The 18,440-nt window shown below is 46.2% G+C and overlaps 2 protein-coding genes across 6 annotated transcripts in view; one reads left to right on the forward strand and one right to left on the reverse strand.

Moving 5' to 3' along the window:
* ANKRD45 (ankyrin repeat domain 45) overlaps positions 1–8,727 on the reverse strand; it is a 28,310-nt gene extending 19,583 nt beyond the window's left edge. For 2 of the 4 annotated variants that reach the window (XM_073356395.2, XM_073356394.2), the window contains exons 1-2: positions 8,122–8,720; positions 4,794–4,996 (exon numbers count right to left, since the gene is read on the reverse strand). In XM_073356395.2, the coding sequence (XP_073212496.2) occupies positions 4,794–4,996; positions 8,122–8,129 (211 nt within the window). In that variant the 5' untranslated portion in view covers positions 8,130–8,720. Of the gene's footprint in view, positions 1–4,768; positions 4,997–8,121 lie in introns of those variants that run through there. The other 2 variants (XM_078854050.1, XM_073356396.2) reach the window with 2 other exon arrangements.
* Positions 8,438–18,440, forward strand: part of KLHL20 (kelch like family member 20) — a 37,240-nt gene continuing 27,237 nt past the window's right edge. The window contains exons 1-3 of one of the 2 annotated variants that reach the window (XM_073356392.2): positions 8,451–8,582; positions 9,189–9,271; positions 11,835–11,900. In XM_073356392.2, coding sequence (XP_073212493.1) covers positions 11,878–11,900 — 23 coding nt within the window. In that variant the 5' untranslated portion in view covers positions 8,451–8,582; positions 9,189–9,271; positions 11,835–11,877. Of the gene's footprint in view, positions 8,583–9,188; positions 9,272–11,834; positions 11,901–18,440 lie in introns of both variants that reach the window. The other variant, XM_073356391.1, reaches the window with a different exon arrangement.

Consider the following 18,440-nt stretch of genomic DNA (forward strand, 5'->3'; position numbering starts at 1 on the left):
TAAATCTGAAACAACTCAACAAAAATAGTTAGCCTCAGTTGACAACCTCCGAAAACTAGTGAACTTAGCATTATAAACAGCCTGTCAGAACGGGTAATGGCTGTGCATGACGAGAAAAATTACATCACACACACACGTTCTGGGTACCCAGAGGGGGAGGTTTCCATGTTTGGTAACTATAATGCCTCATGGTGCCCGCTTGTCTCTGCATTGACCAGCTGTGGCTCCAGGTGAGCACTTCCCATAGAAATCCTGAGATGGGTAAACTGCCCCAAGAAATTTTAAAATGTCCTGGACCAAATGTAGAATAAGGGGGGCAGGCAGGGGTCTCCAAGGCTGCTTGCTATGGAGAGCTGGGGCACCAGCGGGAAGGCTGCAGGGGGCACACGGGGAGGCAGCGGCAGGTACCCAGGTACCCTCAGGCTTTGGGCAAGGAGTCCCGCTCCATCCCCCTAGTGCCCACCTGCAGCTCCCATCTGGTCTTGCCACGGCCCTGCTCCGCAAAGGGTCCCGCCTTAGAGGGACGAACCTGGCCCACCTCGCTGGCCCGCGGGGGCTGTGCTCTGCCCCAGAGCAGGCTGGGCCCTGCGCTCCCCATGGGCTGGATTAACTTTTTGTGGGCCCGGCACCAAACATATTTGTGGCCCCCCCGGGGAATGAAGAGGCTAGAGGCAAGAGCACAGCAGGCAGGGTGGATTTGATTTAAATCATGACTTAAATCACTAGTTAGGAAGACTTGATTTAATCTTGGGTTTCTACATAAAAGTGCATTCTTGTTGGTTGTTATAACCTTAATACATATTCTTCACAACACAGAGAGATGTAGGTTTCATTTTTAGAAGGTACACACTATACATTTTTAAACCATGATTTATTTTGAAAACTTTTCAGATGAGTATTACAGCTATATCAATCATTCATTTTCTGATTGGTTATTTCATTTAACAAAGATAATTGAAGCAGATATTTATGAAGTCATTGGGAGGTGAACTATCTCCAATTCAAGAGGTTAATCATTAATATTTGGAGGATTTTCTTACCAGGCTGTATTAGGAGGAGAACACCACCAGACGGACATTTAAATTGTTTTACTTAACTAAAACAACAAAGTTAAGTATTCTGGATTTTTTTCTTCAACTGCAAACATAATATTTTAACAAAAAAGCATTTGTCCCTCACTTCTCACATTTATCTCCAGACTTCTTCTCCTTGTCCAGATCTATTTTGCCCCCAACAATCTTCTATTCATTGAACTTTTTGAAACTTTTCACTTTTAAAGAGAGGTAAGGGATTGACCTTGTGTACACAAATTTACAGAGGGACAATAGAGTTGAGGTCTGTTATTTCTCACCCCTATATATTATTTATTTTATTTAAAAACATTTTTGCTGTTAACAAGCATGTTACCTCTGGAGACGCAAATCCACAGTTTGAGAACTGCAAAACTAAGCATCTCTGATGGTATCCTCTAGACTGAGCACTGACTCCCATGGGGTAGATAGAAAAATTAACCTATATAATCTATACAGGAGCCTTTGGAACCCCATAAGATTGGGTCCCTAATCCATGAACTATTAGAACTCATTTACAAAACTTTTCTTAAACATTACATGAATATATTGTCTCATACTGTAGAATTAGAATTTATAATCCCTATTCCATGATATAATGTATCTTAATTAAAACTATTTTAGATAGTTTTTTCCCTCAAAAATCCGATTTAAATTTAAAAAATCCAATTTTTTTATTTTTTTTAAAAAGTCATTGATTTTTATCCACCCTGACAGCTGGGCATAGTCCGGGGGAAGGATTGGTCCCCAGCTGGAGCAAGGCAGGGGCCAGGGGCAAGATGAGCACATTGGGTCATGGGGGGAGGATCAGTCCCTGCTGACTGGAGCAAGGCAGGGGCTGGGGACAAAAGCACAGCGGGGCGGGAGCTAGGGTTGGTCCTTGGAGTAAGGGAGGGGCCGGGAGTAAACTGCAAGCGCAGCAGGACTGGGGAGGGGGTAAACAGGATCCCCCCCTCACCCCTGCCCACATAGAGCAGGTACCTACCTTCTCCCCAGTTCTAGCCCATTCTCTTCGTCTCTCTCTGCACGGAGCTGAGAGTGGGAGTGCAGGGTCTGGGAGGGAGTTAGGATGTAGGAGCAGGCTGGGGGTTGGGGTGCAAGGTCTGGCCAGGAGCTAGAATGAGGGAGGGGGCTCAGGGTTGGGGCAGGAGGTTTGGGTGTGGAGAGCTTACCTGGGGCAGCTCCCATTCGGTGCAAGGGGTGCAGGTGGATATCTGCAGCAGGGTGTGCAGGAGCTCCTGTTTGGTGCTCAGGATGGGGGTGGCGATGTGCAGGAGTCAGGGCATGAGGTGGGGGGGGCTGGATATATGTAGGGGTCCAGGAGTCAGGACTGGGGGCTGGGTGTGTGTGAGGGGGTTCAGGAGTCAGGGCATAGGGTGTGGGGCAGCTGGGTATTTGTGGGGGGTGCAGGAGTCAGGGATGGGGTTCTGGGAGGGTGCAGGAGTCAGGGCAGAGGGCTGGGGGTGTGTGAGTGGGGTGCAGGAGTCAGGGAAGAGGGATGGGAGGGTGCAAAGGGGATGCAGGAGTCAGGGCTGGGTGTGTGTGAGGAGGGTGCAGGAGTCAGGGCTGGGGTCATGTGCGGGGGTGCAGGGGTGAGGGCTGGGGAGGTGTGAGGGGGGTGCAGGAATCAGGGCAGAGGCCTGGGGGGTGGAGAGTCAGGGCAGAGGGCTGGGGGTGTGGGCTAGGGTCATGGGGATGCTCCCAGCCCCCTGCCCTGAGCGGCTGATGGCAGGGGGCTGGAGGGGATATGTCCCAATTCCACCCCTTTCCCCAAGGCCCCGCCCCTACCTCTTCTCCGCTTTCTCCCGCTCCCTCTGGAGGGCAACAGCTGATTGGTGGCAGGGAGGGAGAGGAAGTGAGAGGGGGAGGCGGGAACCCAGCACAGCTGGGGGAAGAGGTGTGGGAGGGGGGAGCTTGGCTGCCAGCACAGCCTGCCCTGTTGGAGCAGGACAGAGCCCCAGGAGCCGCAGTACCAAGCTTCTGCCCCGCAGGGGAGAGAGGGGGATGGAGAAGAGCGGCCGCTGGGGTCCCTTCGGAGTGTGGGCCTGGCACCATAGCTGGCGCCATGGTAAATCTGCTACTGCCTGCGGTGCTGCCCTGCCTGCCGCAGTGAAAGCTGCGCCCAGGCCAGGCCCCGCCCTGCCAATCTGTCCCCCGGCTCCATGCGCTGCGCGGCAGCCAGACAGCACCCGTGCTCGTCGGAGAGAAGACAAGTTAAAATGTAAAAAAAATTTGGGGCACCGCTTTTTGGTGACCCCAAATCTTGGCGCCCTAGGCGATCGCCGAGTTTGCCTAATGGTTGCACTGGCCCTGGGCATACAAATGTTTGGCATATCTGGCACAGAAATACCTTGCAATGCTGGCTACAACACTTTCTCACTTTCAGGTGACATTGTAAATAAGAAGCAGGCAGCATTATCCCCTGCAAATGTAAACAAACTTGTTTGTCTTACTAATTGGCTGAACAAGAAGTAGGACTGAGTGGACTTGTAGGCTCTAAAGTTTTACATTCTTTTGTTTTTAAGTGCAGTTATGTAAAAAAAAAATCTACATTTGTAAGCTGCATTTTCATGATAAAGAGACTGCACTACAATACTTGTATGAAGTGAATTGAAAAATACTTTCTTTTATCTTTTTATATGGCGAATATTTGTAATAAAATAAGATAAAATGAGCACTGTACACTTTGTATTCTAGGTTGTAACTGAAATCAATGTTTGAAAATGTAGAAAAACATCCAAAATATTTATAATATATTTAAATTGGTATTCTATTATTAAGTGTGATTAAAATTGTGATTAATTTCAACTATTTTTCTCATGATTAATTGCAATTATTTTTTAATCATTTGACAGCTGTAATATCTATCTATCTATATCTATATAGCCATTGTTTATTTTCATTTTGTCACAAAAGCACTTATCCACAGATTTAAAATACACAAACACTTAGAGATTAAGGAACAAAAACACCGGGGACTTTAATATCTATGTACTCCATAAGAGAGGGACTTTCTAGGCACAGTTTGCATGTATTTTCCCAGGATCCAGGTCTAACTCAGTTAATTGAGGACAGAGGATTATGTGGCGTCCCAGTGAAGTCAGTGGGGCTGCACAAGAGGAAGGGACCACACCTGGAAATTGCATCAGGCCCAACTTAAGTCACGTAAGCTGACAGGAACCATTTTGTTTCTGTTTTTTCATGAGAGGGCAAATACATTCTTACTGTGAGGCTACTTCTCTCTCCAGCCCATGGGAAAATGCCATTTGCACAAACATTTAAGAAGAAAAGCCATGTTAGAGGAGGATAGGTCATAGAAGGACCTGATCCTGACTGGGGCTGAGTGTCCCAGACTCACTGATCCCAGTGGAAACTGCAGGTACTATGCTCACACAGTTTTCAGGGTAACTGTGTTGAAAAACATAGGACAAAGGGCCAGCTGCCAAGAGGAAGCCCCCTGCACAGTGGCATTGAAGCTCACAAGATGGGGGCCTGCTACACTGGATTTGTGCATGCAGCTTCATTGTTCTCTGCTCAAATGCTTCTCAGTGGCTCCCGACTGGACCCAGGCTGCTGTGGGACAACAAGCACCACACTTGGCACGTCCCACAGCTCCCTCGTGCAGATTCTCAGGATCACGCCCTAAATGACCACACTGAACAAGACACAATTAGGGCCCCTCTAGGGCTCACACAAACCTGCGCACGGCGGGAATGTCCTCACCTCCCAAGAAAGCTATTCCCGGCCCTGCCTGGCCCCACCGATGCAGACAGCTTCTTGCTGTTGCCACAGCAACAGTTCTCTGTGTGCCACCTTCACTCTCCTCCGGATTCCAGGGAAGGCTGACATCACGGAATGGCTCTGCCCAGCCAGCTGAGGGACCAGGCCTGCTGCCAAGGGTTCCAGGGTGCACAATGCCACTGAGGCTGGAAGTTAGAGGGAAATCACTGGTGAATATGGCTGGAGGAATCATCAAAGCCTTATGATGCCAGCCTGCATCTCCTGACACTAATCTTTAGGGAAGGGATTTAAAAGCCATTTCCAAACCCTTGGTATCATGTCAGTGAGCTTTCTTTAAAATTCCTCTCAGGTCAGTGATGTCTCTGGGAGTCACACAAGATTTTGGACTAGACTGTGCATAGCCACTAAGCAGGGGCCTGACTGCAAGTGAATGGGAGTCTTGCTACTGTGTCTGACCCAAGAACAAGAAAAGGGATATGCAGTGTTGTTGTAGCCGAGTCAGCCCCAAGATATTGGAGAGACAAGGTGGGTGAGGTAATATCTTTTATTGGATCAATTTCTGTTCTCTGGTTGAGAATAGAAGTTGGTCCAGTAAAAGATACTACCTCACACACCTTGTCCCAAGAAAAGGAATGGCAGCACACCACATAGCAACCTGCCACCTCATTGGGAATGGACAGTAATGACCAATAGATGCAAGGGATCCAGCCCCAAACACAGTGTGGCCCCATTCGTGGGTGGGTTGTACCTGCCATAATAGATACCTGAGGGGGTCTGTCTTTTTTTTTTTAAACACTTTGACACTATTTGCATAGCTTTTCATGGCAATAAAGTCTCCTTGAATTGAAATGAAGTTGACTTTAGTGGACTTTGGATCAGGACCCAGGTGAGCAAGAGGGTTGTAAGACACATGAAGCTTCTCTCCTTCTGCCCATTCCCACCGTGTCGGGGTGCAGTCACAATCCCTACAGCACACAGACTGCTCCCTCCCACTGCCCACTTGATATGCAAGACATGCTAAAAGCAATGAGGAGGAGGAGGAGACGGGAGTAGCGTTGGCTGATCACAAAAAAGGGCACACACCACACCAGTTTCCTCAGGATGGTGCAGCATCTGCACACTGCGGGCTTCCGGAGCAACTTCTGTGGTGGAGCAGAACTCACCCTAGGCAGAGTGATATATAAACTTCACAATCGAACCTCCCCAAGTGAGTGTAACTCATCAAAAAGGAAGGGAGTTGAATCCACTCCATTTATTTAACAAATTAAGGAGATGCTGAGTTTGCGATGCAATTTTAACAAGATAGCACTTTGCATTCTTAGGTTGCCTCATCAAGGGATCACAAAGCACTATGCAATCATTGATTAAACCTCACAACCATCCCACTTTCAAGACAAAATTGCTAGGCTGGGGATGAGTCATAAGATTGTAATGCTACCTTAGCACCTGGAGATTCAAAGGAATAATGTTTCACAGATCCCAAAAGTGAATGCAGGACCCATAGGCAGCTGTAATTGCAGGACGCCTTGTGAAAAGCTATATAATCCTGACAATAATGAGGTGACAGTCTTTCCTGTGAGATAGATGTTATACTATCTCCATTTTACAGGCTGGGGAAACCAAGGCACAAAGCAATTTAATGACTTGCCCACGACCATACAGCAAGTCGGGGCTCTGAACCAGGAACAGAATCCAGGAATCCTGACTCCCAGTTTCCTGCTCTAATCATCAGGAAATACTTCTGTTTATTCACATCAATGCACATTGAATTCCCAGAGCCTAGTGAAACTGATATAATAATTGATAATCAGTCATTGAGCTGATAAGGGCTGACTGATCTGCCCCACATTTGTTTTGAAATGGGTTGTCATGCTTAAGAAGGGGCATAAGTCTTTGTAGAATCAGAGTCCAATTGAAGTACCCTGAGATGAGGCCTTGCAACTGCTCGTCTTTCATTTTTGACCCAACACAAATCTGCTGTTCTCTCACCAGTGTTATTGCTTGGTGTGGAGATGAGAATTGTCTTGAGTCATTCTGAGCATCTTAAGTTATTCTGATAGGCAAAGAATAAAAAACACAACACACTTGTTGCAGAGGTTGCAATTTGTAGGGTACTTTAACATTCTTTGGGAGGAATGGTGCTCCAGAAATGTAAAATATTATTAGTTCAGGTTTACTTAGGCTGCTGGATTGTGCTGGAATGTTGGACTAATGCCCGAGTTCCGTACCTGGCTCTGTCACTAACTCACTGTGTGATCATGGGCCAGTCATGTAAATTGTCCATGCCTCCATTTCCTCATCTGTAGAATAGGGATAATAATCCCTACCTAGCAAACAATAAGAAATCCCACCTGTCCCCAAAATTTCCAAATCCCACCTGTCCCCAAAATTTTTTAAACATTCCACTTTAAATAAGTGAAAATGTGCCAAGCTCCTTAATTATGGATCCTAATGTATCCTGAACACACCTACAAATTTGGAATGTTTAAAAAAATGTGTGACCCTGCATTTTAGTATTCTGAATTCTTGTCATCAGGAGTGCTGAGTCATTAAGCCACATTTGGTGACATTTTTGCACTGTGGTTTGGTGGCACTTACCGTGATATGGCTATGCTTTACCCCAACATGGTGATGGTTCATTGGGATGTTTCTCCACAACAGTTCGTTGTGACTCTTTATCGTGACACAGTGACACTTCACTGTGATGTGGTGCCACTTTGCTATGATGCTTTCCTGTGGCCTGGTGATGCTCTGTTATGGCATTATGACCCTTTGGTGTGACATTTCTCCATGACACACTGCCATGATGGAGGGATGCATTGCTGTGAGGTGAATGCTTCTCCAGGACACTATGATACTTGGTGGTGACCCATTGCCATGACACAGTGACACATGACAGTGACCCATTACCATTCCACGTGGTGGTAACTGTTGCCATGATGCTTTGCCATGACACAGTGACTCTTGACAGTGACCTGTTACCATGACACTTAGTGGTGGACAGTTGCCATGACACAGTGACTCTTGGCAGTGATCCGTTACCACACCACTTGGTGGTAGCTGCTGCCATGATGCTTTGCCATGACACAGTGACACTTAGTGGTGACCTGCTACCATGACACTTTGCCGTGACACTTGGTGGTGATCGTTGCCGTGACACAGCGACACTTGACAGTAGGGTTGCCAACATTTCAAAAAAAAAAGGGACTGTTTTCTTAGCACTCCTGCCCCACTCCTCCTCCCGCCATTATCATCATCATCATCATTATTATTAATCAATCATCATCAGTAATAAGCAGTACTCACCTACATTCGCATGGGGTATTTCTTGCTGCTTTTTGCAGCACTCAAAAACTCCCGATCTTGTTCAGAGATGAAAAAATAAAGGACATCCTTGTAATAAGGGACTGGCGGCCACCTTAGTTGGCGGTGACCCACTGCCAAGGGGCTTTACATGTGGGGACTCAGCCGTGACAACTCAGGGCGATACCAGCGCAGTCTGCTGCCATGACGGTCAGGCGTCCACCTTCAGCCTCGTCCCGCCATTGGGCCCCCTGAGCCCCAATCCCCGGCGGAGGAAAGCGGGAGGGCCGGTTTGAGGCCGGAACAGTGGTGTCTGCGGCTGCGGTTCCGGGGGGAAGGCTGGGGAGAACGGACCGAGTCCTCTTGGCTGAGCCGACGGGCTGAAGGGGCTGGTTACTCGCTGTTCCGGGACCCGCAGCACCAGCCGCAGCCCCAGCGCCGGCAGGCCCAGACCCAGACCCCGCGCCCGTGAGTGACGGGGCGGGGGTCCGGGTCCCTCTTCCGCCGGCTACACTCTCCCAGGCGGCGGCGGCTCCTCCTTCAGGGGCAGACTCCCCTCCCCTGTTCGAGCGAGGGGTCAGGCCTCCTCAAGGGATGGCGGGGAGCCGGGGGCCCGGGCCGGGGGGCTGGGACTTGGGGGGGCGAGGTGCAGGGGGATGATGGGGGAGGTGCAGGGTCGGGGCTGGGGGGAGTAGTAGCGGGGAGAGTAGGGCGATGATGGGGGAGAGGTTCCAGGGGTGCGGGGCTGGGGGAGGAGCAGGGGACCTGGGGTGCAGGGTCGGGGCTGGGGGAAGGAGGAGCAGGGGCGGAGCGCGGTGCAGGCTGGCGGGGGGAGGAGCTGGGTACAGGCTCGGAGCAGGGGGAAGGAGATGGGAGGAGGAGCAGGGGACCTGGGGTGCAGGGTCGGGTCTCTGAGAGGAGCTGGGGAGCAGGATCGGGGTTGGGGGGGAGGGGCTTTCCATTTTCCACTGTAATACCTTAAAATTCCCAATGCATCCGTTTGCCCCACCCCCACCCCCCCGACTGGTTGGGAATAGACAGTGGGTCACGCTGGAGCCTTGTATGTGTCTCTAGGGTACTGATGGTGTCGGAGTGCCCCTCCCATCCTGGGCACACCATACTGCCTTGCAAATGTGAACAAATTATCCAGCATCACGGTGAGATGAATACCTTATTTTGGGGAGAGTCTCAGAGGCACAGATGGCAGTTGGGGGCCCATTCATATTGGAAGTCAATACATTTAAGTTCTTAACTGCTGTTTGTGCCTTTGACATTCCCTCCCCTCCCCCAGTGTTACAGATGGGGAAACAGAGGCATAGAGATTTAAACCTTCTTATTGATATGGTATGAGGAGTGATGATGCACCTAGGGGCCTGATCCAGTATTTTTTTGGAGGTCGGGGGATACAGGGAATAATGTTGTTTAAGTTGCTTTTCTATATTTCAGCAACATTATTTCCTAGTTCTCTTGCCGACTTCTTTTCGTTTCATGTCGCGTCTTATGCATGACATGATGCAAAAGGAAGGCGTCATATCAGGAGGTGATAGAAAACCAGCTATGCTTATCCACGAAAACAGCAACATATTTCTGCTATATAGCTATATCTGTGTATATCCTGGAGCTGGGGCCATTATGGGAGAGTAAAGAACACTATTAATTGAATGAAACAACAAACGGGACAAAGTATTACCTCGTGTTACTATCCCAGTGAGGACATTAAATCAGGGACATTGTAGCAAAATTGTACAGAAATTTCTTTTTTTATATATTTTGAGGAGATTAATTCTGACACAAACACAAAAGGACTGTGAAGAACCTAGCCTTAGTCCCTTTACAAAATGCCTGCAGCATGCTGTGAACATCTTCTATTCACATTGCTGTAAACGGGTTAGGTATGGACATGCCTGTTTATCTAAATGTATACAGGTGATTCGTGACATCCGATACTGTTAACCTTGTAGTGGAATGATCTTTATAATTCCCTGAAGTCCCTTCCTGCATGTGAAAAGTGTTTCATGCGTGGCATCGGAGTTATGTGCTCTCTACACCCCTCAGGAATAGGTTCCAAATGATTTATTAGTCACATTTATTAGCAAATAATAAATAGGTACTGATAATTTGAGAAGCCTGCAAAACTAAAAATAGCAAATCTAAACATCATCTTGATTAATCAACAACCTCACTAGGGCAAAATATTAAATTTTCCCTATGCGTTCATAATATATCATGTTGATGGACTATACATATGATTGTTTCTTGATCTTACCATATAAGATTTTTATAAATTAGGCTGCAAAAACAATATGTAAAGCTAAACCTTTAATATATACAGGAGTTAGGGAATTATTATTATTATGCCCATTGTACAATAAAAAGCTGAAGCACAGAGATTGGTCATAAAGGAAATCTGTGACAGAGCAGAGAATTGAGTCCAAATCTCCTGAGTTCCTGTCTGGTGCCTTAACCACAAGACCATCCTTTTGAAGCTTTTTTCATATGCTGAGGATATCTGCTCTTGTAGGTGGTATAATTTACTGCTTTCCAGTCTCCTGGCAGTGTTGTGCATCTTAAATTGTTTTTGTTTGATTCTTAGGTGATATAGAATTAGAAAGTATTGTTATACTGCTCTCGCTTCTTGAGTTCAAATGTTAAAGGCTATTATGAAACACCACAGTACAGAAAATACTGTTTCCGTAAAGTTTAGTTTATATATTGGCTTGATGTTCCTATTTTAAAAGAAACATGAACATTGCACTTCTTTTTTGTACCTACTATAGATTTTTTACCTACTAAGATTGAAAAGTTAGAGAGCATTTTAATAGATTTTTTTTTCATTTGCATATTTGACTGTGCTTTTTCTTAGTCAGTGTTATGGTCTCCCCTATCAGTCAGCTTCTTGCTTGCTGAAAAGACCTTAATGATTATTAAAAGGGGAACAGGGGTGGGGGGGAGAGAGTAATATAAAGAAGCTTCACATGTCGTTTAAAGGATGCTGTATCAGAAACCGGAGTTTCATTATATTAGTCATTTTTAAAAATAATCTAGTTGACAAATGTTCCTGTAAAAAGAGGCTGTATTCAGCATTAGAATTGGAAGTCTGACGAGTACAAAGTATGTAACTATTGCTTCTATGAAAAAGTAAATATACATTTAATAGAAGTGAAAGTGAGTTACAGTATTATGCAACTTCATCTATTTATTCTGTGGATATATGGCTTTGTTAGCATTCCTCTTACCTCTGGGACATACAGTTGTCCAGACCTAAACCTGATCATATACGTCAGTGCTGTACTGTTTAATGAGTGCCATCTTTTTCTCATAAGTGTGTGAAGTATAAATATCTCCTGGCACTTTTTTGGAAGTGTAGAGAGAGAGATATCCCATTCCCCACCCCCTGGTGTCCTAGATAACCTTTCCTTCCTTGATAAAATTGTTTAGGGTGTCCAGTGTAGTATGCAGTTTACTGAATGCATGATGGGTATCACATTTGCCTACACCATCACTGTGCTAAATGTATTAAACTCATTATTTGTAAGGTGCTTAACTTTTCTTCTGTCTTATTCTCTGCAACCCAACCATTTCTTAGCAAGATTGTAAATTTTGAAGCTGGATAAGGGCTTGAAGTCATACTATTTGGGTATGGTTAGTTATTCTTTGTATCATGGTGAAGAGCTAAAATAGGACATACTTTCACTTTTGTCATTCTTTCTTTTTCCTTAGGTCAGGTCTTGAAGTGTATGGTGCAGGCTTCTCTTCACGGTGCATGGACGGAAAGCCAATGCGCAGGTAAGGTGCAGAACAAGAAATGATTCTTCTCTGATCAAAATCTGACAATTGGTATTGAGTTGATTTTGTAAGTAGCTAGCCCATAACATGTTTATTTGAGGTGTGTATTCTAGAACTAAGAATATTTATTTTAATTGGCAAAACTAAACATCTGTTAACATGAATATGCTGTTTGAGAAAGGAAAGTATAGAAGATGTGTTGCCATAATCATCCATTTTAGAATAGTTCACTATGTTGCTGAAAAAATGTACTTTGGACCATGTATTTTATGGTGTGATTATACCAATATTTCCTCATGAACCATCTAGCAGTATTTCTTAAACCTAATCGTGCTCCTGATGTGCATTAGTGTGACCTTTACTGTAGACTCCAGTTCTCTACAGGCTGAGGGGATTTGTCTCTTATTTGTGGATACTAATTGCATCTACTGTAATGGGCTGTGGACACATCTGCAATCTCTTCTTGTGTAATGCTGACATCAGCTATGTCAGAAACATACTCTGTCCTGCAAAGGAAAGAAGAATTGTGTTTGTTAAAAAGAGACATTGACCAGCCTGTTTGACATGAATTATATCTGCCCATTTTGATTATTTTAATACTGAGTGTGCCATAGTTATGCTTTATAGCAGATATGTTTCTGTATCTTTAAACAGACTGCCTACAAAAAGCCTATCTGTGTTTTGCGTGGTTGAGAATCACTTTTCAAAGGTATTGGACAACCAACACTCATGAATGTCACCTAGCCTGATATGCTGGTTGAGTCCATTAGGTCAAAATATCTGTTGGAAGTGGGGAAAACTTATTAGATGCATGCTGATAATCACATAAACATTACAGTAGGAAAAGAGGTGGGATTTTAGCATAAGCCACTTTGTATTATTAATACAAATATTAATAAAAAAAGGGATATTAATTAAAAAAGGGATATTAATTACTGCGTTTGCAGAAACAAGTACTAACCTAAACTTGGTTGTGTAACAGGGTGGTAGGAATTGCATTGTGTAATAGCTCAGTAATGTCATTCTACAAACCCTTATTGAGTTAAATGAACCCCTCAATAAGCAGAAAAAGATTATCTAGGCTACTGGTTCAGTTAAGCTAATAAATGCATCCTGGGACGTGACACAAGTGTCATTGTAGCCATGTATCATTTTGCTGAGACAAGGAGACTGATTTAGGCTATGAAGGGACACAGTTGGGTGTCTGCTGTGAGGTGTTTTTTTTTCCTCAGAGGATGGACTGAATAATCTACCAGATATTTCTATCTTCTGCAGTGGGGGCTGTTTAAACAGTTTTTAGCAACCATAAGGACACATCTATTCTATTCAGGTTCTTGTACTGCCCTCAACACTGTAATACCTGAATGCTTTCCCTAAGTGTATAAAGCAGTGTGATAAGCATTTGCTATGTGTGGTTCTCTTCCCCCCTCCCTTTTTTTTTTTTGTGCAAGGGGAAAAAATATGTGAGGTTTTTTAATTGATTCTGCATTTATTTTGGCTGCTGTGCTGTGTGACAAGGAATGGGAAGTGTTGAGGTTTGAAGTTGTTTTTAGATTCTGTGGAAGTTCATTTCTCAGCCTTAGCTCCGTCTCCTACACAGACAAGTTTACCCTGGCAATGGACAGTTCCATTGTGCCTGAGCAGCAGAATTGTCTATCACGGTCCTAATCCTGGAACATTAGGCAAATTTTTTTAGATATACTGGGTCCAGACCTCTTGCACCTTGAAGAGAAGGACAGAGATCTTGAGTTTGACTCAGTGTTCTATAGGAAGCTAGTAGAGAGAACAGATGACAGTTATGTGCTAATGCTAACTTGTGTTGTTGAGGTGTTGTGCTGTGTACTAACTGGAGTTTCCTAAGACCTGACAGCTTCATGTCCAAGTATATTGTATTGCTGTAGTCCAACCAGAAGCTGACACTGGCATGGATCTTTTGGGGACAGGGGCCTCCTGATCTTTTGCATATCTCAGGGAGCTCTGTGTGGGCCATTAGGTTCCTGTTTTGTTTGTTATCCTATTGCTTATTTGCTTCCAAAATGTATTTCAAATAAATCTTGCTATGAAATCAATCTATTGGGGAAGCATTTACTTTTATACTTAATCAATGTCCTGCAGACATAGTAGCACCTTGTGTGATGGTCTTGTAAGAGCTCACAAGCAAAGTGGCGTTGGGCTGTGTCATTACTTCAATAGATGATTTTGGTAGGCCTGTATAGAAAGTATCCAGCCTTTAGAGCAGAGGTGGGCCAACTGTGGCCCACGGGACCGTCCTGCCCGGCCCTGAGCTCCTGGCCCAGGAGGCTAGCCCCCAGCCCCTCCCTTGCTATTCCCCCTCCCCCGCAGCCTCACCTCACTGCGCCACTGGTGCAATGCTCTGGGCTGCATGGCTGCAGAGCCCAGCCTGACCCAGTGCTCTGTGCTGTGCGGCTGCCTGTCCTGGTGCAGCCGCGCCGCCAGCCACCAGTGCTCCAGGCAGCGTGGTAAGGGGGCAGGTTGGATAGAGGGCAGGGGAGTTTGGGGGGTGGTCAGGGGCCGGGAGTGTGGATAGGGGTCAGGGCGGTCAGAGGGCGGGGAACAGGGGGGTTGAATGGGGGCAGGGGTGGCAGTCAAGAAGGAGAGGAGGGGTTGGATGGGGCAGTTAGGGGCTGGGGTTCTGGCGGCAGTCAGGGGACCGAGAGCTGGGGGGGTGGATGGGTGGGGTCCCCGGGGGGCTGTCAGGGAACAGGGGGGGTTGGATGGGGCAGGACTCCTGGGGGGGCCGTCAGGGGGCGAGAAGCAGGGGGAGTCGGCTATGGGGGGGGCTGGCCCATGCCTGGCTATTTAGGGAGGCACAGCCTCCCCTAACCCTCCATACAATTTCAGAAACCCGATGCTGCCCTCAGGCCAAAAGGCTTCCCCGCCTCTGCTTTAGAGGGAACTGGTTAAAACTGTCATCCTTGAGCAAAGAAAGAATCTCAGGTATGGGTTTTCACTGCAGTGATTACACTGGAGGAATGAGATGAAGTTAATTAAAGATTAAATTGTAGTTTGAGGAAGGCTGTTGCTTCTCACTGGGGAAGTCAGCCAGCTGCATGGACTGGGATCTCATCTGAGTAAAATTAGCTGCAGAAGACATAGAAACCTTATTAAAAGACTCAGGCTGCAGAGCCTCATTGGCTTTTTTCTTTCTGCTTATAGATAATCTCATAGTAGTGAAACTGACTTAATTGATTTTAATTAACTAAGATAAGAGAATTGTCATAGTAAGCGGTGTAAATCATGACAGATAAACTGGATTATTACAATTATTTAATTTTTAATAATCTAGGGTATTAGTATCAGGTTTTTGAAAAGTGCTTGTTCACAACACATAACTGTAAACTGATAATGTCCCACTGTGACGAAGTGGGACTGTTCTTAATGTTTTCTCTGAACGCTGTAGGGGTGCCTCAGTTTCCCCTATGCATTTCTTAAGTCTCTAGGTGGTGGAATAAGGGAGTGTAATTGTTGCAGAACAAAGGGCCAGTGTATGTAAATGGCTGATACTCTGTTTCCTGGCAACTGATGGCCTGGGCCTTTTCCCCCCTGCAAGGTGATAGCTAAAGGGTTGGAGAACAAAGGAATCAGGTGACCTCCTGGCCTGGGAAAGGGACAAAGCCCAGAGGAGGAGAGGCTGGAGGATGAGTCGGTTTGGGCTGGCTGGGGACGTAGAATGAAGTGCAGACATGGTTGTCTGGGTCACTGCCCCCCAAAATGGACCCGGATGAGGGGTCCTGTTCTCTGTACCTACAAGCTCTGTTTTAGACCATGTTCCTGTCATCTAATAAACCTGTTTTACTAGCTGGCTAAGAGTCATGTCTGACTGCGAAGTTGGAGGGCAGGACCCTCTGGCTTCCCCAGGACCCCGCCTGGGCTGGCTCGCTGTGGGAAGTGCATGGAGGGGCAGAGGATGCTGAATGCTCTGAGGTCAGACCCAGGAAGGTGGAAGCTCTGTGAGCTTTTTGCCCTGAAGACACTCTGCTCACAGAGAGGAGACTTCACCTGAGTCCTGACTGGCTTCATAGGGCGCAGTTCCAGAGCCTCATCTGGGGACTCTGTGACAGCCTTTAAACCCCAACATTTGTGAAGGGCAGGGACACTGTTTTGTTTCCACTGTTGATGACTAGAGTTAGTACTCTGCTCCCAGAAGCCTCCACTGAACATCTAGTTGATCCAGTGCATAGTGTTGAAGATTTAATAGATGGTATTCACGGTCGATACTGAACTAATGTCCCAGCATGTTGTGCGTGGGCGCTGTGCTGTTGGAGGTAACTTATTCTGGCTGAGACATAAAATCAAATTCCTTGTGTTCTGAAAATCCCATGACAGATCTAGGAATTGGTAGCCTGGTGTACACACCAAATTCCAACTCTGATATTTATATTCTTCAAACTGAAATGCAGTCCCCTTGCAGCTTTAATTGGATACTATGATCTTCGCTTCTTTTCCTAATGAATGTTGCAGAGTGCTGTTAAGCAGCTGGCTGCTTTCCACCCTAGGGTGTGTGTGAGTGAGTGGGTGGGGGGGGAGGCTGAGAGTCAAAAGGTGCTTAAAAGTAAATTATTACTGAAGTGTCAGTGTAAATTTCACTCAGAAACAGAGCCATAGATGTTTGGAACCTTGTAGGCTTTACTTGTATCCTGCAGGGATGGATGCCTAAGGGCATGTCTACACTTGCCATTTAAAGCGCAAAAAGTCCCTTTTTTCCACAAAACCCACGGGAGTGTCTACACATGCCAATGATTTCTTGCGGTGAAACTCTGAAGTTTCACTGCAAACAGAAAACCACCTCCATGAGAGGTGTATAGTTCTTACCGCTAATCCTTTTGCGGTGAAGTGCAAGTGGAGACACTTCTTCCTGTGTAAACAGCTTTTAGCCTCTAGAGGATATCCCATGGTGCCTACGGTGACCACTCTGGCCAGCAGCTCTGCTGCTCTGCTGCTAGGTAAACAGATGTCCACCCCTCCTCCTGTAAAGCCCCGGGAACTTTGAAACTCCCTTTCCTGTTTTGTTTGCAAGTGCTGATCTGGCCAAATGACCATAGCTGCTCTACAGAGCAAAGGATCCCCACCTTGGACCCTGAGCTCACCCTGCCCCCCCCCCCTCCATTCCCCCAAGACCTATCCTCAAAATGGAGAGAGCTGCACTGTGGGATAGCTGCCCTCTCATCAGTGATGGAAATGCTGCAAATCTAAACACTATCTGATGCCTGTGGAAGCAAGTGAGTACACAAACCAGCGCTTTCACCAGTTCCCTATCGCAGGTGAAACTGACAGTGCAAAAACTCTGCAAGTGTAGACATTAGCCTAATAAATGCTTGTGACAATGAATAAAGCTCTGGGAGCCAGCGTAGCCAAATACAGTGAGGAGATAAAACAGCCCATTTATTTAGCTGACTTGCAGGCTGGCTGTGTTCCTATTTGTACTTTTCAGCATTGTATGCTACAAAGTGATCTTGTCAGCGCTTCCTTAATCCCATTGTATTTGCTGATTTCCCCAGCTTGCACACTGATGGAAGCTAATCTCTGAATATCTGCATAGCTGAGTGTGAATCTTTGATCCTTGCATACACATTTCCTCTTCAGTCTCCCACTCTGTCTTTTAATCAACCCTGAGTATTCAGGAGCATCTCTCAGCCCTTTGTGTGGGGGAAGGCAGCCAGCCTAGTATGTGAGAATCAAGTGCTGCCTTCTGTCTTTCACACCTCTAAGCCACTGAGTTATCATTTCATTCCCTGCACATATTTATGCATAATGCACACATAATACAGTTAAATTATTATCCTGTTCAGACAGATGCCATCAGCTGGGTCTTTTTAATTCACTCTTCTGTGCCTCTAAGTAGCAGCAGCCCACAGTACATAACATCAAGCATCTGGTCTGATCCAATGTGAAAATTCCCAAGTCCACTTATCTCCAGCACTATCCAGAGATAAGTTATGGATGAATTGAGTGTTGACTTTGAATTTCCTTGCATCTGTTCAGTTTGCTTTAATTATTAAGGGTATGTCTACACTTACATTTTATAGCGCTCTAACTTGCTGGCTCAGGGGAGTGCAGCAAGTCTGAGTGCTTTAAAGTGCTAGTGTAGACAGGCTCCAAGTGCTGGGAGCTGCGCTCGTGGAGGTGGATTACCAGGAGCGCTAGGAGAGCTCTCTCCCAGCGCTCGCGTGCGACCACACTCGCACTTCAAAGCGCTGCTGTGGGAGTGTTCCCGTGGCAGCACTTTGAATTTTCCAGTGTAGACATACCCTTAGTAACACTCTTTCCTTTAGGAAATATACCAGATACCTTGGAGGTACTAGAATACCATAATCATGGGCATGGTGTAAGAACCTGCATAGAATGGAATTCTTATTAACAAGCCACATTTTCAGCTATTCAGTTTCAAACTGACTTCAGTCTAGTGCAGGGGTGGGCAAACTTTTTGGCCCGAGGGCCACATCGGGGTTCCAAAACTGTATGGAGGGCCGGGTAGAGAAGGCTGTGCCTCCCCAAAGAGCCTGGCCCCCTGCCCCTACC

The sequence above is a fragment of the Lepidochelys kempii genome, chromosome 8, assembly GCF_965140285.1.
Source record: "Lepidochelys kempii isolate rLepKem1 chromosome 8, rLepKem1.hap1, whole genome shotgun sequence".
Taxonomy (NCBI): domain Eukaryota; kingdom Metazoa; phylum Chordata; order Testudines; family Cheloniidae; genus Lepidochelys; species Lepidochelys kempii.